The sequence below is a fragment of the Pieris napi genome, chromosome 13 (genome assembly GCF_905475465.1).
Source record: "Pieris napi chromosome 13, ilPieNapi1.2, whole genome shotgun sequence".
In the NCBI taxonomy this organism is placed as follows: domain Eukaryota; kingdom Metazoa; phylum Arthropoda; class Insecta; order Lepidoptera; family Pieridae; genus Pieris; species Pieris napi.
The window spans coordinates 6,599,140-6,625,114 of NC_062246.1; the positions used below are offsets into that span (position 1 = coordinate 6,599,140).

At 33.3% G+C, this 25,975-nt stretch overlaps 1 protein-coding gene across 6 annotated transcripts in view; it reads right to left on the reverse strand.

Annotated features, from left to right (window-relative positions):
• Nucleotides 1–25,975, reverse strand: part of LOC125055300 (dachshund homolog 2) — a 153,454-nt gene that overhangs the window by 54,533 nt on the left and 72,946 nt on the right. For all 6 annotated transcript variants that reach the window (XM_047657719.1, XM_047657718.1, XM_047657717.1 and 3 more), the window contains 2 exons: nucleotides 19,679–19,868; nucleotides 15,979–16,038 (listed from right to left, as the gene is read on the reverse strand). In XM_047657719.1, coding sequence (XP_047513675.1) covers nucleotides 15,979–16,038; nucleotides 19,679–19,868 — 250 coding nt within the window. The remainder of the gene's footprint in view (nucleotides 1–15,978; nucleotides 16,039–19,678; nucleotides 19,869–25,975) is intronic.

The window sequence follows — 25,975 nt, forward strand, 5'->3', positions numbered from 1 at the left end:
GTTAGTTATATACCTAAGTATGTATAACAAAAAAAATATATTTTTGTACATATATTATGATAAAAATAATATGTAAGATTTGTTATAAATTATTCAAAAGAGCCTATAACTTACCTTTATATCAGAAACCTTATTATTAATAATCTATAAAAACAATATATTAAATAAATTATTTTTATTTGTATTTTAAGTCTAGAGTAGAATTAAATACAAAAAAAATAAAAATAATATAAACATAATAAAATAAATAAAATATTATAAACAGAAGAAAAATTTTAATACTGTAAATTTGATTGTTATGTTTAGGTTTTATAAACATTACATTATTGTATATGGTATAAATTTTTATTTTATACCTATGTTAAAATAATTATCATAAATACCACCTGTATTTTCATATAATTAAAAGCTCTACTTTAAAATTACTCTACATTTGAACCCTCAAAATGGAGTCGTTTCGTACTTTGACGAGTCACGGAGCTCCGACTGAATTTAATATATTTTTCATTTCCGTCGCTATTAATATGTTAATAATTCTTTATATCTTTGATATCTTTCCCACAAATTGGCAAGATCAAAGCGTCAAAGTAAAAAAGTTTAAATTATATATTTGACAAATCAATTCGTTTTGAATCGAATTTTAATGAGCTCTGGCATTCAAAAGAAACTAAATCATTACGATCGGACAAAAGATAACGCCTATATCAATAAAGCAATAAATTATTTCCACTTCCTTTTATTTTTATCATTATACTGTTAATGTGATGGATGACATTCACAATGTGTTATATTAAAAATGAAGATGGCTTCAAAGATTAATCATTATAATTGTTTCTTGTTTTTATTTCACTCATTTCCTATTTTATAATAAAAGATAAGCTATTAGTTTATCTGGATAAATAGAAGATAATAATAGTTTGTGTTGAATGAATCAGTGGCGCTGCAACTATTTTTTTTTAGTTCTGGGCCTCAGATTTCTGTATCTGTTTCATGATCATTTTGTCAAGCTAATAGGCAAGAAGGTGATCAGCCTCCTGTGCCTGACACAAGTCGTCGACTTTTGGGCATGCCAGTTTCCTCACGATGTTCGCCTAAACCGTTCGAGAGAATGTTGCGCACTACAAAAATGCGCACATAGAAAGTCCATTGCACAGCCGAGGATCGAACCAACGACCTCAGGGATGAGAGTCGCACGCTGAAGCCACTAGGCCAACTGCTCTCGCAGCTTTGCGTTGAGATGTAATCATTTTAGTTGCTTTTAATATGCGCTGGAAATTTAGTTTAAATTACGGTATTAAAAGTTTTTTCCCGTAAAATGAACCTAGGATTTAAACGAAATCACACGATATACGTAAACGGTTTCGGTTTATTAGATGTAGGTTAATTAATGGAAATGATACAGTGATTTTCCTGGAAAATTAATGAATATTCTCCCCAACTGCCAGGAGCAGCAGTCAGAAATCGGGAAATATTATTCATTTACTTGTCAAATTGTAAATAATTGGTGTAGAAACGTCGCTTGATGGAGAAAAAATCGCGACGGACAGTTGGGGAAAGCGGCTCTTTATGTAAATCCGTCCGAGCTTTATGAATCTTACATTCTTTAATAATTATCTAATTTTATCGTCCTTAGAACGAAAGCAATGAATGCAATACAATCATTATAACCAGTAATATGCTAAATGACAACACCTTTTACACGCTTTATATTAGCTTCATCTGTATGTATGTATGTATGTAACCGACTCCTTCGGACTCGATTTTGACCCACTTTTAACGGACAGATTTCATTCAAACTTTGCGCACCTGTCAAAGATCGATGACAATGCAATAATCCGAAAAAATTTTTTTTAAAAATTTAAAAAAATTTAACTAAAAAATAAAAAATTAATAATAGTTTTAAAAAATTAGAACACACACTTTTAAAGCACATCAAAAAAGTGAAAAATAATTCCAAATTTAGGCTGAAAATGGTAATGAACAAAAAATACTTGTATTATTGTAAAAAAGCGTGGGTTGCTCTATAGACGAAAAATATGGCACAGAGCAATAATACCAGTATTTTTTGTTCATAGTTCAAAGCGTGTGTTCTAGTTTTTAAAACTATTATTTATTTTTTATGTATCTAAACACTTAGCAATTCCATTTTCAAATTATAAAAGCCATAACGAATCGATATTATTAACTATCAACATGAATGTCCGTGTGGATAATGAAAGTTAAGTTAGTTAACGTAAACCACTGCCATTACAGGACGAGCAGTGGCCTAAACAGATATTCCGGGGCCACGAGCGCGGACAATACGATGCAATCTACCATCGAGCCAATGTACGCTGATTAGTTAATTCTGAACCGCTCATACAGCCTAATACCGCACTAACGTTACGAACCATTCTTGTATGCATAATCTGATTAGAGGAAGTATTAAACGAAGCTTTTGATAGCACTGCATTATGTACCAAAACGCGTATAAAGAAAATGAAATCCTCGCCGAGTAAAACATTTGCTTGACACCCAAATCAAAAATCGCTTTAGCTCACCCTCCCGGGGGTGATGGGGACGTCGACGCCTCAACATTTATTATTTCAGACATATCACTCACATGCAAAACAAACTCCGTCCGATCCATCAAAAAGTTCTTCCCCCGCCACCTTTACGAACAAATCGAGTGTGTAAGTAGCGGTTTGAGGATTCGATCTCATCCCAATTTATGTTTCTCCCTAAGAAATCTAATATTGCTTACGAGTGAAACATTCATTAATTTTAATTATAACTTTTGCTGTTTTCTGATTTTAGGTTTTAGGTATTTTTAATTTACTATTTGATAATCAGTAATACAGAACAGAACAAAAATAAATAAATCAATCAGTGGCGCTACAACCTTTAGGTCTTGGCCTCAGATTTCTGAATCTGTATGATGATCATTTTTAAATCTAATAGGCAAGTAGGTGATAAGCCAGTGCCTGACACACGCCGTCGACTTTTTAGGTCTAAGACATGTCGGTTTCCTCACGATGTTTTCTTTCACCGTTCGAGCAAATATAATGCGCACATAGAAAGAAAGTCCATTGGTGCACAGCCGGGGATCGAACCTACGACCTCAGGTATGAGAGTGAATGAAATTTAAGAAAATTAAACCTACAATCAAAAAAGGTACCAAACAGTTTAATGAAACATGAGTAATAAGAAAGGTTGAGACTGCCGAAAAATATGCAATATCAAAAACAAATAAGCTTTCTCATCCACAGTAAGAATAGTAACCCCCGAATAGTCAACAAAGCTTCGAAGAAAATCGAGCGAAAAAAGGCTAAAAACACCTTAGGGGTTTACTAATCGAATAAAAAATATCAGCGGCCGATGTGTAGGGGAGGAATGGAATAAATTATAAAGAAAACAACATGGTAAGGGGATTTCGCAAACAACAAGTTTCTTACTTTATGTTTTGTCTTAATTCGAATACATCTAAAGGGGACTGAGGATTTCTAGACACCAGTGGTTTCAACAAAATATGCATATTATAATTTATTGCTGAGTTTCTTGCCCGTTCTTCTCAGAACAAGGCCTCCTGGTAGTTTTGCGAACGGATGGCGTAGTCCTGCTCTTTCGTGAATTTTGTAAACGTTGTTGACATTCATAAGCATGCTCTAAGAAGCATCTAAATTGAATAAACGTATTTTGATTTGATTGATTGATTGATTTGATAACTGCGAAATGGATCCAATATATAATATATGGTAGATTTTTAAAATACATATTAAAAAAGCAGTCCCTCAAGATGTTAAATTTGTAAAAGTTTTGTCTCGATTTAAGTAGCATCAAAAATAAAATCGCGGAATAATGGGAAAAAAGTAACATGATGACTTGTTGGGCGCACCCTTCGCATAAACGTCACGATGTCATTTGTAAAAATTGCGGCCTACTAACTTCTTCAGTTTCAGAATAATAAATACAAGGAGTCGTCATGAAATTGTTATTATGGTTTTGTACGGCTTTCCATCGTTTAAATATTATTATTAAGAGTTTACTTTATTTATCTAAATAAAGTTATACTAATATAAAGGTTGGAGTCTAAATATAACAAAGGACTCTTCGGTTACAACATTATTAATTCATATTTAAAAAAATAGAAAAATCCTTGAAATGTTTCTGATTTTCAAATTTAATGACGTGGAATAAGTGATACATGTATCTTAAGTTCCATAATAAACATATTTTATTTTATTTTATTTTTTTATAATCTATTATTTCATAATCATGACAGATTCTTATAAGATACCTCAATAAGAAGACTCTATAGACATTTTGTTCTGGAACAAAAGAGAAACCGTAAACAACCAAATTCAGGGGCGACAAAGAAATCGGCAGCGGGACCTCGCGGGGGAAACCGGAGACAGTTATTTAAATTTGAATAATATAATATGGAAAAATTACGTCACTTAATACCGTAATAAAAGTGCACTAAGCGACCGAGGCATTACGCTTGCCAAATGCAAAGAGGGACACGCAAATTTCGCTTATGAAACGTGAAATGAAATATAAAATCTGTCGGGAAGAAAATAAAATATGTCTCCGAAGCTTTCCAGCTCATTACGATATTAGAAGTACGTGAGGAGATTTAAGTTGTCGCTGGTGAATCTGTGAAGATGAACGGCTCTGCATGTTCATTTTGTTACAATAGCTACAAAGTTTAGGTCAGCCCTGCGATTCTGTAACTCACTTTTCGAACTCACACAGCGGTTTTCGCATCGGCGGTCGCTCTCAAATCAGTCGTGAAGCAGTCATTTTATGATTTGGCATTCTGAAAAGGTGGGAGCTTATAGTTTATTGTTTATCAGGGCTGGTTTCCCGAAAAGTGTTTGATACAAAGGGAATTAATTATAGCGAAGTAGTTCTAAAATTTAATGAAATAACGTCGTATTTGTTGAAAGCAGATTACAGTACGGTAACGAGATTCCGATCGGGCCCGTACGATGTTATTAGGATTTAAGCGCCAGCGCGTCGCCTGTCTCCCGGCGCAATGTTGGATAATTATGCAAAATTGCTTCTACGATTCGTAGCCCCGGACTTTTAGGGACATAACCATTAAGTGTAATGGGAATGTTTTTTGATAATGTTTAATTTCACTGATACCTGGGGAGTAGATTTTTTGCGCTGTAACACTAGAACGATTCAGTGACCATAGATTGCATAAATACGGCTTCGGTATGTGATAACCACAGAGAATTTACATGCATCAGTAGACTTCCAGTCCAATTCCTTCGATAATGCAAAGAGACAAACCCTTCCTGATCCTTAAGCTGCATGAGTGGTGCGCGTCAAAGTAAATCAAATTTCTTTTGTTTAGCGGTTTCTTTCGAGTCACATTATTCTAGTGGATGTCATTTGTAACCACAATCTTTGCGTAGAAATTGCTTTTCCATTAATAAATAGAACTATTTTATTTACGGCTTAGAAAAAGGCTTTAATAAATTTTGACGTTGAACTTTGACGCGTAAGGGAAAAATGATGAGAGTACATCACATTACAAAAAAACTAAAATATTGACTATAGCTAACTTCAGGGTGTCGGTTTTTTGTGACGCGCGCATCGTATAAATTTACTCTTATCATTTTTCCCCAACGTGCCAAAAGAAGTATAACTTCAACAATTTTTAAAATAAAACTCACCTAACAAAAATGTAATTGAATTATTTTAAATATTCAAAATAATTAAAACAAAAAAACAAGAAAAAAGATAACTCTCAGATGTCCCATCATTATCTCAGAGTCCCGCAGCCCATCCATCATAGTATTGTTCAATGCATTGATAAAACTAACACCTATTGATAACATCGGATCAGCTATAAATGTCTTTAACAATGACTTTAATGAATATACTCGTTGATATCATTAGTTTTATAAAATTTTAAGCCCTTTTACACATACCGCTTCTTACGAACGAAAGATAACCTATGATTTTCGATGTTTTTACATAATAAAAATTTCCTTTTAATTAATTAAAATTAATGATTCAACTGTTTGATTATTTAGATGACAGATCCCAATTTAAGTTAGTTCCGGATCCCAGTTTGTAAGAACAAATTTTCAAATTTCGAACGTCGATGACGCAAAGATGCTTTTGATTTAAAAATACGACAATATGGATAAATTTTGTTTATCTAAATTTATATTGTTTATTCTAATTACGTAGTTCACTTCACAAAATGTAGATAATATTTGAATGCAACATCAGCTCATCCATTTTTTTTTCTCTATACTCTGTGACTTTATAGTGACCAGTACATTTTGTATGAGTTTTCTAGTTATTTATGCCTAGAGCTTGGTGTTGCAAGTCGTAGATATAATCGACATTTAACACCTTTCCTTTCCACTAATGATACGTCAAAATCTATTCCTTTAATATATTTGTATACACAATGAATAAATATATCGATTTTGACAATTAACGTTGTGAACATCATGTCTGTATCATCGGGTTTGGCAGAAAGTAAACAGAAAATATAATTTAGAAGCAATTTGCCGCGGATATGTCCGCAATCAAATTGTCTCGTTAATACTGCGCTATCAAAACATTTGATTTGTGGTTGTAGGGTTGAATGGTTATTTAACCCGTACGATGCCAATATGACCCTTATTTATCTACGATCAATTATTTATTTCAATTTTCAACTTTTTTACTCGTATAACCTTTTACGCTGACGAGCGAATCACAATTGAGATTATGTACGTAAATATTTGGACTATACAGTATTCATTTAAACTTCGATACATTAAAATAAAAAAAATAACATTAATTATTAGAAATGCAACGGGCCGTATCGCTTCCTAGTAAGGAATATTACTTCAATACTAAGGGTTAAAGTGCATAACCAAATCAAAATAAATACAATTACAAGTGATAAATTATACAATTACCAAATTTAATCTTAAAAAATAAAAATAAAAGTAATAAAGTATTGACCACTTTTATACTCTAGAGGTATCTATGGTAAATACAAATATTACGGCGGTCTGATGGAGACGTGTATCTCGTTCATATATTAAGTTTCCCATGTAAAAAAAATATTTTTTTTGGAATGAGAAAGAAATAAAGTTCTTTATACATATTTATTTTTATTTTTGTACGTCTCTTGTCACGTTTATGTGATTTAAAGTTCATTTGAGTACTTAATGGCAAATTTAAACGAACCTTATATATTACAGCAATTGTAGTGTCATAAATTTAATAACGTAATCACAAAAAGGAACCACGATACTGAAAAGATATTTGGTAAACTATCCAAGCGTAGCGAGCAGTGTTGGCCAAGTGGTTTCAGCGTGCAACTCTCGTCCCTGAGGTCGTAGGTTCGATACCGGTGATTTGCGCGAACGGTGAAGCAAAACTTCGTGAGAAAACCGGCTTGTTTTAAACCCAAAAAGGCAACGGCGCGTGTACTTGCCTATTACATTGACAAATGATCATGATACAGAAATCTGAGGCCTAGATATAAAAAGGTTGTATCAAAGTGAATCATGAAATATATTGCATTTTCTTTAATATTTTTATGTTGCCTTACTATACGTTCATACAAAGATAGCTAAATCTAGTTATACAAGAAAATATTAGAGGAATATTTCTATTTAAAACCATTAACCCTTATTAGCCTGTTCTAGTTTTTCCATAATGCGATTTCGTCTTACTTACGCAAAGAAGTGGCATTTGTAAGCATAGTTACAATGAAGTCTGTGGATGTGACTTACAAGTATGAAAATTAGCTTAATTCAATTATACAGATTATATGAGCTTCAATCGCAAATCCATTTAATTATCTATACCTAGTCTGTTGTCTGTAGCCTTGTCAAGAATACAGGCCAAATTACCTGTCTCCAGATAATTTTACAAAAAAAATTGCTTTGAACATATGCAAATATGAACTAAGCTAACTTCTGCAGCATGGATTTTTTTATGACATCGACAGTAGTAATTGTTTTGTTCCAGTCCAATTTATATAAAAGTATAATAAACTACCTGTTCCCTACTACGCTTCGCTGCGGCACATTGTGATTGAATGGTTGAGAAATGAGCAACAAAACAAAGAATACATTTCATATTAGTTTAATTTTATACCTGTAGAAAAAATATATAAAAACATTCCTTGATGCGGATTATATATCGTGCTAAAATTTCAGCTCGATCGGTGCAGAACTTTTTGAGTTTTTGAAGCGTACACAAACCAGCATATTATTTTTGTATATATATATATATATTATACACCTAAACCTTTCTCAGTAATCCCACTTCTACAAGTGAAACTGTACAAATATCCGTTCGGTAGTTTTTGAGATTATCACATTCAAATAGATACGACTGGGATATTTGTTTACTAGTAGATCATGCTTCCTCAATTTTGTTCTTTCATTTAATTGTGTATGATAATATGGTTGATCACTTAGCTAACAGACTTTTTATTTTTTTGCTACTAAATAAATACAAAGGAGGTTTATAATTTGTGTGAGTTCTTAATTATATATAATGGTCACACTACAACAAATAAACCAATTTTTGTGGGCTAACTTTAAATTTTCACGTCTAATAATTCTAAAAGCGAATTTATGCGCGCTCACACTCGACTCACAACTGGCGCAAAGTCAGCGAGTAAACACAGAGTAATACTTTTTATTCGCGTTTAATTCCCGCCGAGATTTGCATAACAAACCGGGGAAAGGTCAGAAAGCGAATACAAGTGTCCGGTGTGCGCAGTCAGCGATTGATATACGACCGCTTACACCTACTGGAATGTAGATCTATCTAATTAATTATTAGATATGTTAAAGATACGAAGTTAAATGGTAATATCTGTCACATATTATTGTAATTGGTATAAAAGTTCAGTATTAGCCCAGACTTGAGCGTGTGACTCTCAGCGCAGGTTCGATCCCCGGCTGTGCACCAATGGACTTTCTGTCTATGTTCGCGTTTATCATTCGCTCGAACGGTGAAGGAAATCATAATAAGGAAACCCGCTTGCCTTAGACCCAAAAATCGACGGCTTGTGTCGAGCACAGGAGGATGACCACCTTCTTGCCTATTAGATTGATACATGATCATGAAACAGAAACAGAAATCTTAGGCTCAGACCGAAAAAGGTTGTAGCGCCTTAATTTAATTTTGGAATTACAATATTTATCGTTACCTTACAAAAATAACAAATCTTCAAGACCATTTAAATTTACGTCTATAGATTATAACATGCAAATATACCATTAAGAAAATATATAACATAAGTAGGTTTCTTAACAGCCTCTTTGACTGGGTCTTCTATCATCATTCCTTCAATTATTTCGTCCATATAATAAACTCCCCCCAGAAAACATAGATTAAAAAATATAGAAATTGTGGTGGATATTCACCCTTTTTTCCAAACTACAGATTGTTCATCCGTTCGAGTGCACTGTTCGCAGTAAACAAGGCACTGAATGTTCAAACTCGAGCTTAAAATGCATATTCATGATATGCGCCACATGCAAATTGTGATTTACACATTGTAATGAATTCTTTTGATCTGTACATTCACATATTTGATTTACCCCATCGATGTTCAGTATTATGACGTGCTGATTTCATATTCATAGTTTTGCGGTTTCGGTAATCAAATGAATCTAAATTATATTAAAATATTGTACCTATCTGTTATGAAGTAATTTATGTACTGTCACTAATAAAATAGCTATCAAGAAAGGTAAAGGTAATGTTTAAATGAAAATTTATGTAGCAAAGGACTCGGGCATTATTTTTGGGTAAAATATAATTCATTTAGGGAAATCTTAATACACAGATTAACTGTAATGAAAGTCATAAAAACCTAAGATAATTAATATGGTGGAATGTAATCACCAAATAAAAAGCATCCAAGTTGATCAATATACCGAAGAGTTCTCAAGCAAATGTAAAAAGCCGGCTAAAAACTTACATAATTACTTTAGCGATACGACTGTTCAAAAGAAATGCATAAATGACAAGACGATGACAAATGAGTATCGCCCGCGTCCAACGCAGTCGGGTGGCAGACCTCATCAAATTATTCCCCACTTAAAAAATCTCCGTAAACAAAAAGGCAAGGGAAAAACACTCGAGCCGGGGTAAAAAATAGGTATTGGCAACATTGATTGATGCGTACTAATAGGGCGCGAAGGAATGAGGCCAGTGTGTAATTAAAGGAGAGGTGACACCTTCTGTCAACCACTTTTGTGGACTTCTAGAAATAGCCTAGTCACGCCTATTGGAGAGGAAGTAATTAGTTTTACGAACTTATTAAAAATTATTGAGTGAAGGATCCTAATTGATTACCCAATTTGTGGATCGCATGTGCTTTGTATACCTGATTGACAAGTTCTAATAAGATGAGCTTATAATTTGACGATTATTTAAACCTACTACTGACTAATCTAGTTACAGGATAAAAGGTATTGTTTATGATTAAGTACTGTATTGGAAGAATAATTAAAATCGATAAAAATAATTTTATCAATTACGATGAACACTTATTTTTTTGTAAGTTAATTCTGACCACTAACGTAGACATAATTATAATTCAATTCACAGTAGTAAATGACAGTGTTACGTTATTCATTTAATTAAACTAGTAATACAATAAACACGTTATACGAGTTTCAAAAATCACAAAAAAGACCTCATTACAAGCGCAGTGTAAGACATAAAATCGATGGAGATAAGCGATACATCGTGAGTTTTTATAAAGCATCCCTTATCGTTGTGTACATATCATTAGTAATGCAAAATAATGGGATACAGACACCTCGTGCCGTTTGCGAGCTAATGATTAATGCTGTTCACCATTAATTCTTATTTTTGATGAGAAATTTGACTTGTGCTGTCAGGCGCCGGATCCAGATTAATATAGGCTGACTCTGCAACTTGTATAACAATGTTAGACGCCGCCCTATCCAGAAAGCAATCACATTGTGCGGATTTTGAATTTGGAACAAAACTTTTATAATTCAAAAATGGATCTTACATTTGAGGCCGTATTTTAAAACTAAAACCAAATTCCAACCAGACAAAGCGAATGCAATAAATAGTTCGGTTCACCAACGGAACTATCCGAATAGTTTCAACCGTAAAAGGGCAACGTACAAAGAGCTTCATAAAATGCCAGTACGACCACATCGGTGACAAACTCGGGAGGTATTCCGAGGGCCGGCTACGGCACCCTTTAACAACGCCCTTCGCATATTAGCCTGAAAATCAAAAGTCGCCATTATTAATGGCATTGCGCGATGACAATCAAAATATCTCAAAGCGTCAACAGAGAAGCGAACAGAAGCTGCTCAGTAAATGTAGAGTCACCAGATGCGATCAACGCAATCATATTTCAAATAGGAAGCAAGAAAAATTATAGAAGCATTCAGCATCTTTATCTCGCGGATACAAGAGTTCATTTTATGACCATTAATTTTGCCGTTTGCTCGGGTGTTTTATCACAGCGAGAAGCTCTGTCGCGCGTCTCATTAATCAAAAGCATTTGTTTACAACGGAGGGAATTTGATTTGATTAAAATAATTCGCAATATCCTTGATAAATATCACCCTCGGTCTTCGTTTGATCTTCACTGAAATTAATGGTGGAAGATTCAATCACACAAATGTTCTTAAGGCATTTTCTTATGTAAATATTGAATTTTTATCTCGTCTTACTGTCGTTAATGAAACCTAGTCAGAATGCCTGCATTGGCAAACGGCAATATGCCAGAAGAACGGGGATGTTTTTAATGTGGCAGGTTACATACGATTTTGCCAGGTTTCACACCTAAAGCCAGTGGAACTGCGGGTAAGTTGCCGGCCATATAAAAAATTCATTTAATTATAGCTTTATCTTCTTTTTTTCAGCAGTTTTAGCCTAGTGGCTTTAGCACGCAAATCTCATCCCTATGGTCGTAGGTTCGATCCCCGGCTGCGTACATAGACAGAATAGACATTCTATGTGCGCATTTAACATTCGCTCGTACGGTGAAAAAAACAACAAGGAAACCGACATGCCTTAGACCCAAAAAGTCGACGGTGTTTGTCGGCATAAAGGAAACCTGAGGCCCAGACCTAAAAGGTTGTAACGCCATTGGTATATACATAGCTTTTCACTAAATAACTATAAAAGCCTTACTGTCTGAGTAGTCTTCTTGCTTAGATTAAAATGCCTGATAAAGAGATACATAAGGGTTAGTAGACTGAAGATCTCCGGTAGTAGAAACAGTGGAATGAATAACGATTGATGTCAAAGCGATGTGTGCTGGAGTCTGCCCTCCTGGCTTAACCCGCCGCACGCCGATTAATCGCTGCTAATTCGATCCGAAACGGAATTAAACCGGACGAATGCATAGATCCCAACGATTTGTTGACTGCTAATTGAGTCGACGTTTGATTTACTGCCAATTGTCAACGTTCAATCCGTATAAAGCAGTGTATTTGTGCTGCATGTGATGGCATTTCTTTTGATAAGTATTTAAAATATGTCCAATATTTTGTCTAGGTATTTTTGTTTACAGAAATAAAGGTATGTAAGATATCTTTATATAAATATACCTTTTGATTTAGTGGCGCTACAACCTCTTTAGGTCTTGGCCTCAGATTTCTGAATCTGTTTCATGATCATTTTGCCAATCTAATAGGCAAGTAAGTGATCAGCCTCCAGTGCCTGACACATGCCGTCGACTTTTTGGGTCCAAGATATCGGTTTCCTCACGATGTTTTCCTTCACCGTTCGAGCAAATGTTAAATGCGCACATAGAAAGAAAGTCCATTGGTGCACAGCCGGGGATCAAACCTACGACCTCAGGTATGAGAGTCTTCTGCTCTTATATCTTTTGATTAATTAAGCGCAAAATGTGTACTTTTTTAATTTGCATTATTTTTAGTCTTCAGTAATTGAAAGTAAAAAAAACGTTTGTAAAACATTTTTTATTACTAAAGTCTTGTATGGGGAAAATCGTAATAGTTGCGACTATTATTAAACCACGTTTAATTATGAAAATACCCAAGATAATCGTCATTAAATCAAATAAGCACGGTTGGATGCATAAAGGAAACAAAACAAACATTACAAATTATATTAAAACAGAGATAATCCTGTCAATTAATTGGAGTTAAGATGAAAACCGGTCTCGACGCATGCGCGAATCAAACCGACCGAGATAATGTGCTCACAAGGAAACTCAAGGATTTACAATTAATAGGTATTCAAATCATTTAAAATAAACGAACCTTTGAAGACTGAAAGAAAAAAATCTGATTTATTTGAGTTTGAGTTAATGAACATTAGAAGTGAGAGAATGGTTACGATTATTGAATCATATGAAGTCCTTTGTTTTTATTACAATGTATATTTAGTATAAACTAAGCGTTGTCCTTAGATGTGCCACGTCAGATAAAAAAAGGGTGCGTGTACTTACGTACGCGCGTAAGAAGTTATACTTCTTTGACATTATTAAAAATAGTTTTTGATTGCATGCAAATAATTCATTACAATTAAATAATCAAAGACTGGAAAAGGAGTCATTATAGTCAATAAAGTTCAGTTTACATTTGAAAAATACAATAAATAAATATTTATTATTATCCTCTTACATTAAGTGTAACATAAATTCTATTATTATTCGAATGTTGTTTTTAAATTATGTCCAATGCCGTAGCATCTTCCGTGGGCAACTTCATTCTGTTAATTTTGTGTCATCGTAAAATTTCACTCACATCAATTTTTCATAACGCGCCTAAAGAAGTATAACTTCAAAAATAGTCTTTTGTTTTTCAATTTGCCTCGTAGTTTCTGTTTTGTAATACAAAATATTTGGCGACAAATAGAATGGCAGAGATCTTGACAGTATATTTTAATTAAGTCAGATTTAAGTTTTTGTTGTTAAAAAGTTTTATATTATTTAAGATTAGTTAGATATTGCATAATAATTAGGAAGATTGTAATAATTTAACAAACATAATATCTTTAATTAGAATATTTACTTTTTATTAAAGGATTTTCTAGTGGATATTTGCAAAGTAAATTTAAAATCCTTTAAAAAAACAGCCTTAATCCGGGTCCCCGAGTGACAGTGACACATCGGTACACGGCGCGCTGTCCGACTGTAATTCTACCCAACACTGGTCGAGAGGGACGTGTTTTATTTTCAATCTACTAAATTAATTAAGAGGAATTAATAAAATTGCCCTTTATTAAGTATATAGTAGCATAACGGCCTTATTTCATATAAAAAAACGAGTTGCACTCCGGGAGTGCCGGCAGAAGTAAAAACTTGAATATTAACGTTGTGCATTTTTGATATTTTGGAATGGTTAGGGAATAATTTTTCACGAATTGCTTTAATTATCAGTATAAAAGTACTATGATTTATGTAGTAATATTCATTTAATGCGCTATCGTACATATACATGACAATTTATATTACATTCCATACGCCGCGCCAGCTGTCTACTCCCCATCCATCTTACGAATTTTCGACCAGGTCACGTGTCCTGACGCGAGTTTAACATTTTTTACCCATTCCAAAATAAGTGTACAACGCCGCTAAAGAAGTTCATAAATGTTACCATGGTAACAAGTGCAGTACTACGTCGTTAGGAATAGTTATATTGAATAAATAGAAGGCAGAAATGATAAGGCGAGGAATTGGTGCCACATCTACACACTACCACAGCGCCCAAACTTTTTAAATTTGTTTTAATTTTCTATTTATCCATTGTAATTATTAATACTATGTCGGGCATATCGTACAATAGTTAACATTTTAAAGATAGAATATTCAAATTGTAAGAAGCTTTTTATATTAGCAACTATTAGAAGTATTTATTTTTGTAATCAATTAAAACAGCGGTGTTATGAAAAACACACTTACATCTCAATTTAAATACATTATCCCGTAAACCTCTCATAAATCTCTTCAATCAACATCAGATTGCAACATTCAATTGAAGCATTTGAAAATGAAGTCGAAACCGCGAGTATCGTTCAAGCGAACCGCCGATCAATCACCATCCATTAAACAAGAAAAGAAAAGCGCTTTCCCCCAAACATTGGCCCTCGAATCGGCCCAATTTACATGAGAGCCGCTTTTTCCTCGCATCGAGATTAGCTCTGAATGAGTTTGATGAATTGTTTTTACCCCCGCGTCCCTACAACCGGTCATTTGTTAAAAATACACCCGATCTGGCTAATTGTCTCCTCTTATTTCACACTCCCTATCATTTAAATTACGGATTTGTTGTTTGATTTATACAATGTTTTTGTTTTAATTAAATCTTTGTTGTCAAACGCGGGTGACCATTGTTTTATTCTTCTATGTATGATGGTTTAAGATGTGGTCTAAGATCCCGCTATACAACGACCTTCACCGAGATGCTTATTTAATGAAACTTATTTTATATTTAATTTAATATGTCAATAAATATAATCCATATGGGTTGCCTAGCAAATTTCAGTCCAGAGTATGTTTAATTAATTTAAAAAAAATATATTTTTTTAAACATTTCTCCGGTGTGATTATTAGATAAATTCTATACCAATCGAAAGTATGAAGCCCATAGAATATGCAAACGTTAGGTTGTTTTTAATCAATTAATTATTTATGTGTATATTTTTTATGTGACACTAAAGTATATATACATCTTTAGTAAAAAAGTAAGTTATAGTGATACATATATAATACTACCCTGATTAAAAATATTGATTGAAAAAAGTTCAAAAAATTTACTACATGCAAATTATATATTTTTTTTTTTTTAATATTAATTAAACATACTCTGGACTGAAATTTGCTAGGCAACCTATATGGATTATATTTATTGACATATTAGTTTAAATATAAAATAAGTTTCATTAAATAAGCATCTCGGTGAAGGTCGTTGTATAGCGGGATCTTATACTAATGGTGTAATTGATTAAGAAAGAGAAAATAAACCAAAATAAAAATAATCTTACCTCTCAAGATGTTTGACGATATCTTCGTATGCGGCTCTACAATTTTCCCATATGCCCGATCTGTTGACAGAAAGTAAAATAAGAAAAACGGGAAATAAAACAGTAAGAGTCATATTAGCAGAAGAAAGCGGTTTGTAAAAGGAAATCCAAAAACTCAGCGCTATTTAAGAACAGGAGGCAAACTGGTATCTCATCTGATGTTAAGTACCAGAAGGCTCGCAAGTGCGTTGCCGGCCTTTTAAGAATTCCTACGCTCTTTTCTAGAAGGACTCAACGTCAAATTGTTTCGGAAATACTGACTATATTGGCAGTAAAAGATGTTTAAATAATGTAGAAAAAATTTCAGAAAATTTTCCAGGTAGACAAATTGTCAATAAAACAAACAAAAAACAAACGTAGAAATGTGTCTGCCCCATGGTCCAATGCGGGGCTATGTGACTGACTATACGAGTTTACTCTTAAATAAATGAATCACGAAAATGACCGCTTTATTCTCCTAGTGAGACTATAAAAGAACCGAAATTGAACATTTAAAATGTAAAGAATCTTAATAAGCGCGAAAGACAAAAACTTGCAACAAAGTATTGAAAATAAAAGTTTGCAAATGAAAAGGGTTTGAATGTGAAAGGAATAATTATGAGCACTCAATATTAAATGTTCCGTTAGACTGGTCGAGGGGTCGAAATTAATTATGTTTTTAAAACAATCGCTTATATTTGTGTTGGAACAACTCATGCGTGATCGTTGAAATTGTTTCTGAATTACTTGAACACTTTGTTTGTAAACTTCTCAAATATTTCTTACAATATTGAAGGGTTAAATGCCATCCTTAAGTGAAACTTATAAGTAGGGTAATACTTAAAATTATTTAAATTTTCAACTATACAGCATTGGAGCAAAAATTGGTATAGATTTGGTAATAGCACTAAAACCTCTATGGGCTTTTTTGGATCGAAAGAAGATGTACTTATTTTAAATGAAATTAAATCATAGTTGGATACAACGTATAGAAAAAGAGTAAAATAAGTCTAGAGCCCGAGAGCAAAAATTGTTTTGATGTTCTGTCAAATTTGACAGAAAGAAACAAATGAGTTAGTAAAAAACAATTCAGTAGCGATTTACTTTCTATGCAAATCTATGGCATTTATTTAAGTTCTAGCAATATTTTCTAAAGTAAAACAAATCTAGTTTTTATTTAACATGCTTGTTCATTAAGATATATAATTATTATGTTCGTTATAAATACGTTGTTAACAAGCGTAACACTGGAGGCTTTGTCAATAATTAGTTAATTTCACAGTTCAGTAACTGAAGATAGAACAAGTAGCTTTTTAAGTACACACTATATCTTGATGCTAATTTAAATAAAGCACAGTAGCATGTATCATGGTTGATTAAGGTTATTTATTCACTCAAGCAATTGTCTTGGTACGTTTGTATAATACTGCTTCCAGAGTAATGCTGCATACGTGAGGCCTAAATGCAATGTACGTGCGAAAAAGGGACCCAATTTCTTTTTAATTTAATGAAAATCATTATAATCCAATTTTTAATTAATATATAAATATAATATAATTTTTAATTACAAGGAATTATAAATAAAGCAAATTTAATCGCCGAAATGTATAACCGAACAACTGCACAAAATTGGATTATTTTTGTTTGTGTTCAGAACAAGATTTCTATAAAAGAAAATTTCGAACTAATTTTTTAACGGAAGTTAGAGTGAGTGAATAAGACCGAAGATTATTTCTCAGTAGATATTTCATGTACTTCTAAAGGCTTAATACCATCACGCTATGACCGAATTATCGCGCCTGATATTGAAGACAAAGTTTTTATGGATAATCATTTGATTAATACCGGTTTCAGGTCTAATAAGCAAACTAGTATAAAATATTGAAAGTAAAGCAGCTATATAGGCACAAAAAATCTATATTTTTTTTCGTTTCCTCCCTTTTCCAACGCATTATGTGAAGGGATATATGTCGGTAAGTTAATCACGAAAGTGGCAGTAAGACACTGGGGTAAGTCGAGTCAAGTGGCGTTGCGGGTCTTCCCCGGAAGTGAGGGCATTCGATGTTTGTACTTTTCTTATTAGCTTAACTCGCTTAGACATTTAACCTGTATCACTTGTGACCCGGTAGGTTTCTTTGGACTCATTTACAAGTAATCTGATTACGCACTAATTATACTACATTTAACGGATTTCTTTGTTTACCGCGTATAAGATACAGAAGAACGAAGATACAAAATTATAACAAGTTCTCTCCACACTAGTCTAGCTTTCTCTAAACCGCCACGTGTGACTCATAGAAGTATGCGTCGAACGAGTTATCTTGCATTACCTAAAGTACGTACGAACTACGGCAAAAAAATGTTTACCTACGGAGGCGCACAGCTGTATGTAATAAACTACCCACAGATATAAAAAATATTACTTCTATCAATTCATTTAAATCGAAGCTAAGTGAATATGTTAAACAAAATTCCTTTTAAATTCACATCTTATAATTACTTTTAATTCATATTTCTTTGGTTACTTTTATTTTTAAGTTTATTGCATGTTCGGCTATCTTTTATTGTGATTATTTTAAGAAAGACTACAATGTTATGTTAATCTAGAATATTATTCTCATGTAAGTGACATTTTTTGTCTTTTTGAGAAAATAAAGTCTTTAAACTTAAATAATTGCTGTGTGATAAGTTCCATAAGGATAAAACTTTTTTAACATAGATACGGAAAAGTAACGTCATTCTTTAGTTGAGAAAATTTTAAATTTATTAAGATGCATTTTTAAACTACGTTGCGGTCATTCATAGTTGTTATGAAGACAAAAATAACGTCACCCCTGCCATGTACATTTTATTATAAATAAAATATTACTTCTATACCATGTTAGGGAAGCCACAGTTTTACGTCACCAATATCCGGACAAAGCATTTATGACATTTTTTCTATATCATGTAAATAGACTTATAACTAAACAACTGAATGTTAAATTAAAAAGATTATAAAGTACGGAGCTTCATGGTAGTTAAGAATTAAAATTTTAGTCAATAGTAAACATTAGTAACTTTATTTAGTCTGTGCCAAGTTTGACATTTGACATATAAAATTTATGCAGTCAATATTGCTGACGCTTATTCCTTTTAAAATTATAGTTTTGATTCTAGTTTCTAGATGGCGTTAAAAGCAATTTCAACTTCAAATTACATCGTATTATGAGGACTTGAGCGTTTGCAGCTTAGAAATGTGGCTAGACTCATGCTAAGCTTATCCGACTAATCTTAGACGTAGCTGGATAAGCCATAGTAGCTTGCTTTTGTTTCGAGAGCTGTTACAATTTCCTTGAATTTGTAACTTACGCTGGTTTTTGTTATTTTATAAGTTTTCCCCTCCTAATGGTTTTTCAGAGACGGACATTCATTTTAAGTTAGCGCTTATCACATAGTAATACTGCTGTCCCTTTTTTATGTTAATTATTTTAATTAATACCTGGATATTTTTTGACATTTAAGACTTTCACATTGGATGTATGGAGGTTTACTTTGGACTAAATTACCTACGATTTTGGTGTGCACGATATATTTTTATTACTGTTGAACGGTCAACAAAAATTGCCCTCGATTCCCTGACTGAGTCCCACCAGGCTTAAGTAAGCATTGTTCCAAGGCCGCATACAAACTATTTACTCACCTAGCCAGTGCTTCCATGTTGTGCATTGGTTGTCCCTTGATGATGGACCCGTCAGGCCGCGGTACACCATGGTGGGGCATACCCGGTGACATCAGAGCATGTTGGTGCATAAAGCCCATAGGACCAAGGTGAGTGGGGGGTGCATTATACCCGTTTGCGAGTAGTGGAGACTTCTCCATTCTGGCCATTTCTGTAAAAAAAACAATGCATCGTTACTTCTTTTGTTTTCTGTTAGTTGCCTATTCTTGAGAATATACGTCATTTTTGCCTTTTTAGTTATAAAAAGGTTTAGTTTTTAAGTTTTTACTTGTTTTGTTTATATTGTTTTTAATTTAATTTCTATAATAATAGTTTTCTATTGTACCTATTAGTATTAAGTAACTGTAAAAATAGGAAATAAGGAAATAAATAAGTATACGTTTAACAAAATTTTCAGTGCCTTAAGTAATCGATGCAAGATTAAAGGTGTAATGCAAGGGAAACCAATAATTATTTCGGTATTGTATAGACCAACACTAAAATTATTACGCAGAAATGTCCCTATTCCGTATGCCGTATTGGTGAGCTAGCAACAGCGTTTGAAATAAATACCACCCATGGACCAAACTTCATACGCAAAAAATTTAAACTTTGTAACAAAAGTAGTAACGGGTTTGGAGTTCAGTGAACTAGTATATAATTGTATAAACAGCATTTATAAATTAAACATTTAAATCACAACTGGCTTAAACAATTTGTTCCCCATAAATATTCCTGAATAATTCAACGACATTCATAAATAGCGGGCCACTCGAAAGTAATCACGTACCTACTCAGGTAAAATCCAATTAATACCCAGTATTATCATTTAATTACTCGTTCCAATAATCGAATCGCCCGTAAAACGGTGTATCAACAATAATAAAATGAGCAATGAATTTCGAGACTATTGTTTTCTGTACCACAAACATCCCGTGTAAACATTGGGGGTAACGCAAATATTCTTAAAATGACCCCCTGTACCCCACAGGGTGTCTTTTGGACACAGTCACCCCGAGGTCACCAAGCAGGGTGTAGGAAACAATTAACATGGTGTCGAATTAAACACGAATTAACGTTTGGGTAAAGGAAAACCTTTTCCATTGAACAAAGGATTTTGGGATTGCTGAGTATTAAATATGTGTTCCGCTTTGTTTTCCAATTAGAAAGGTATTTCTGATAATATTGAATTTCGAACGTCTAGTTCTGCTCTATTTTCGAATAAGAAAGGTGTTTTAAATAAATATTTGAATTTCGAACGTCTAGTTCTGCTTTATTTTCGAATAAGAAAGGTGTTTGAAATAAATATTTGAATTTCGAACGTCTAGTTCCACTTTGTTTTCGAATAAGAAAAGTGTTTGAAATAAATATTTGAATTTGGAACATTTATAGAATTTGTATGACTCTGTTTGTTTAAGCTGCAGATAAGTTCATTCATAAGTGACTTAAGAGCTCCGCGATGCAGGCTTTGATAACATTAAGATAATATTGTCTTTTATTCACACGAGCAGTAGTCTATTGGTTAAGCGTGGGATTATTAAGCCTGAAATCGTAAGTTCGAACCTTGACTGTGGCTATCAATCCTACCGATTTTTGCAAGGAAAAAATAAGTGTTCACTTAACATACCTACAACGGAATTGACTTATGTAGTTGATAATGTTCTTTAGTAGGAAAATTACCAATATTATTTATTTATTCATTTAATACTTTGTTAAAAAAATCAGTGCAAATTATAATAATTAAAAAAGAATAAAATGGGCGGCCTTATCGCTTTCCAGTGAACGCTTCCGAAACCATTTATAGAAAATTAAAACAAAATACGGTGAACGCAAAAACACATACATAAGATATACAATAAATTAACAAACAATTAAAACATGTTGGCACATCTACATAATTTGTCAGGGATTACTAATTATATTACTCAATGATTTAAATTACAGCTGAAGTAACGTGGTAAGCTCGCAGGATTTTACAAGCTTCAAGTTTCTGACCGAAACCTTTAAACCAAAATAGTAATAACAAAACTACGTAACTCAAACAAATACATTTTACGGCGTATGGTTGAGGAGATAACCACTCGGTTAACTAAGTAAACAAACCTGCCCAATTAATTCAGGGTCTACTAGACATAATGTTTGTTTCTCTATAATCCGTTAAAACTTATTTCCATATTTAAGTATTTTATCTATGGCTAACTATTTTCCTAATAAAGTAATGGCCCTGTAGCCATTTGGCCACAGATTACATTAATTTTTTTAGATAGTAAATGTCATTCATATGTAGTAAATGTCATTAATATGTAGTAAATGTCATTCATGTGTCAGTCAGACAATGAGCAGATGACCTTGACACAGCGCGACTTTGGGTCTAAGACGATGAACACAGTAGGAGCAAGTATTAAATGCCCAGCTGTGACTTCAACAATTGAATCGCCTCAGTTTCTGGACCAACACTGTTTTAAGAATACTATCTATCTATACACTCACGCCTTTGACTAAAATGGTACAGACTGCTTGCTACGGTCCTGACATGCCTCTCTCACTTCATCCTCAGTTACTGGACCAACACTGTTTTAAGAATACTATCTATCTATACACTCACGCCTTTGACTAAAATGGTACAGACTGCTTGCTACGGTCCTGACATGCCTCTCTCACTTCATCCACATCTCATGAAATTTTACCTAAAGAGTAATGTTGGCCTAGTGGCTTCAACGTGCGACGCACATTCCTGAGGTCGTAGGTTCGATCCCCTGCTATATACCAATGGACTTTCTTTATATGTGCGCGTTTTACGGTGTACGGTGAAGGAAAACATCGTGAGGAAACCGGCTTGTCTTAGACCCAAAACGTCGACGGCGTGTGTCAGGCTGATCACCTACTTGCCTATTAGATTGACAAATGATCATGAAACAGACACAGAAATCTGAGGCCCAAACATAAAAAGGCTGTATCGCCACTGTTTTTTTTTAAATACAACATATTTTATTTCGTCTGGAATTGGACCTTCAAGTTTCACTAAGCTTAAAGAAGCGGTAATGTGTCGCGAAAATAAATATAACTTTTGTCGGCAACAAGTTATTCCCAGGGCTCAAAGTATAACCCAACAACCGCATCGGTCAACCGCACTTACTAATTAACTAAATACGTGTTAAATCTCATAATAACCTGCGGTTAGCAACCCTTACCTTTCATCTCTTTCTATATTTCCTTTTTTATATCCCTATCCTTGTCTAATTGAGCCCGTCCGGCATTCGTAGAAAATTAGGTCATAATTGTGATTGCCATTGAATAATTTTTTTTTAAATATATATTTAATATTAAACATTAATTACTTATACCTTACTATACTTATATGAATATTTTTATAATTATTACTACGAGTAGGTAACTATTATTTCACTTAAATTCAATTACTAAGCTTTTATCCAGGATTGTAATTATTTCAGTTATAAATTAAAAACAACATTTCTATTTCGTAATCCGAAACTTTTATTAGATTGTAATGAGGTTATTTATAATAAGGTACTTAGCAATATTATGCATTAGGGAAGCAAACAAAACCCCAAAACATTTTATATAAAATTAAAATTTCGCATTCTCCAAGTAATTTCTCCACCAAAATTAAACCAAAAAGGCCAACGCCCCGGGCCCCAAAATGCCCCTTGATATCATAACTATGATTAAGCTCATCCACTGATCGGACATTTAAAGAAATAAAACGTCGATTAAATACCCCATTATTATATCGATTGGTCGAATATCGATTGTCCTCAACAATCGCACCAAATTACGGGCCATTATTTTGAACTAGATTCGATAGAATTCAACTTAATGATATCACTTATGTGTTTAAAAGAGGATGGATATAATCCGAAAATTAGACGATAAATGAACTTCCTTTTGTTTATTATAAAGACGAATTTATATTTTTTGGCTCGATCTGTTGAAGCTAGAAGCTCGGAAGGTTTGGACTCCATGTGCCTGAACGCAGTGATAGTTCTGGAGTTTATCAACTTGATGATATCACTTAAAAGAGGATGGATACCAAATATGATCCGAAAATTAGACGAAAAATAAACCTCCTTTTGTTTATTATAAAGACGAAATTATATTTTTTAGGCTCGATCTGTAAAAGCTAGAAGCTCGGAAGGTTTGGACTCCATGTGCCTGAACGCTGTGATAGTTCTGGAGTTTATCAACTTAATGATATCACTTAAAAGAGGATGTATACCGAAAATTAGACGAAAAATTAACATTCTTTTGTTTATTAAAAAGTCGAAATTATATTTTTTAGGTTCGATCTGTAGCTTTGGATAGTTACGAAGAGATAGTTCTGGAGTTTATTCCAATATCCTTATACTTTATTACAATAATAAGTAATGTTTTTAGGAGAAGATTCTTAGTTAATTTTCTTCGGGATTGTCTGTAAGAAACTGGTCTAAGCAGTAAAACCGATTTAATGTTTTTGACGTCCATTGTTTTACCTGTTTTTTTATGTAAATATTTCTTAACAAATTTCCTACATACCTTTGACTTCTTATAGATCACATATTTATACATACATCTGCTAGTAAATATATATTATATACTTACTAGCAGACCGGCCAAGCGTTGCTGTGGCTAAGGTTTTTGTTATATTACATAGTAGTAAACTATTCAAGGGAAACGGTAGGAGAACACCAGTCATGGGGACCACCATGCTTTATTGGTGGTTATGCCATTAAATTATAGCTTATGTGAAACGTTGGTACTTTCAACACAGCGCCATCTGTTAGAATAATGACTATCAAATAATAAACAAATATTTTGCAATAAAATAATATTGCAGGTATAAATTCAGATGTAAGCTATAATATCTTTTAGGTTAGATCGAACTGCACACGGTGTGCAAATTTGATTGATATCGGTTAAGTAGTTTAGGAGTCCTTAGCGGACAAACAACGTGACACGTAATTTATATATATTAAGATTTATCAAATGTTTATTTTGGATCCTATTTTGGATCCTACCTTGTTATTTATTATCTATAACTTATAGGCCTAATGCCATAAATAGCACATTTATTATGACGTATAAAGTTTTAAGGCTTGTAAATCAAGAAAAATATATTCATAAAACTAGGGAATAAAGGGTTATAAAATACAATGTTGGAGGTAATTGCACTGATACAAGCTGCGCGAAAACTGGTTTTAGTCATAATTATAAGTAAACAAACAACGAAATACAAAGAGTCGCATTTAATCCATTAAAAATCTCTCGGAACACTGTTCTCAGTAGACATAGCTATCAGCACCGATGAACTCATTAGCGATAGCGATTTTGATCGCAACTCTAATAATGGGAGAACTGCATCCGAATTGCATACAATTTATCTTCTAACGTAAAAGTCTTCTTGGTTATAAGGAGTCATAGTAATATGAGTATTAGGTGAGGAGACTGAAACTATATATCGATTGGTTGAATATTGTAATGTATGCAATATCTATTGAATATGTTTAATCACAGTATGTTTCATAATTCATATTTTCCTTCTGTCTATTTTCATTTACATTATAATTGGTAAGCTCTTTTCTTGAAGGACCCTTAGTCGAGTCGGAAATACTTCAGTAGGCAGCTGGTTCCACATAGTGGTGGTGCGAGACAAAAAGTTTGGTACCAGAACCAAAGAAATACGTACAATATCTAGTAAGTGTGTATAATAACAGCAGGTTTCACAACTGACAAGCATTTTCATTTATGCCATGAGAAAGGTGTTATACAATATCAAAGTATTCGAATTTTAAAGCAATAAACGGTGTAAATTTTAAAAATGGAATTACAAATGAAACAAAAATCTTGAAAATGATACAAAACAAGGCGAATTAAATGAAAATTACAGTCAGCCGGCAATCGTAGCATTTACAATAAACACATAATTGTACGGTCAGATCACCAATGGCATATACGATTGGCTAAAATAACTGACTGTAATTTAGTGAATAAATCGCTCGTTGTCGCTCGCAAGCGCAGCGATTATGGTGTAAATATTATATTTAACTGGGAACTGCTACTTTTCGCTATCGAGGGCACCCGTTACTGAATCAATTTCATATGCAAATTCGCTGAACTATTTGCGAACCTATTCCACTTAGATTCCTTCAAGAAAGAGAAACAAAAAAGAGAACAAAACTTAAAAGGCCGACCACGCACTCGCGATGGTATAGGCCGGCAACGCACCCGCGATTGTATTATTTAACATCGGGTGAGCTTACTGCCAGTTTGCGGGCTGTTTTA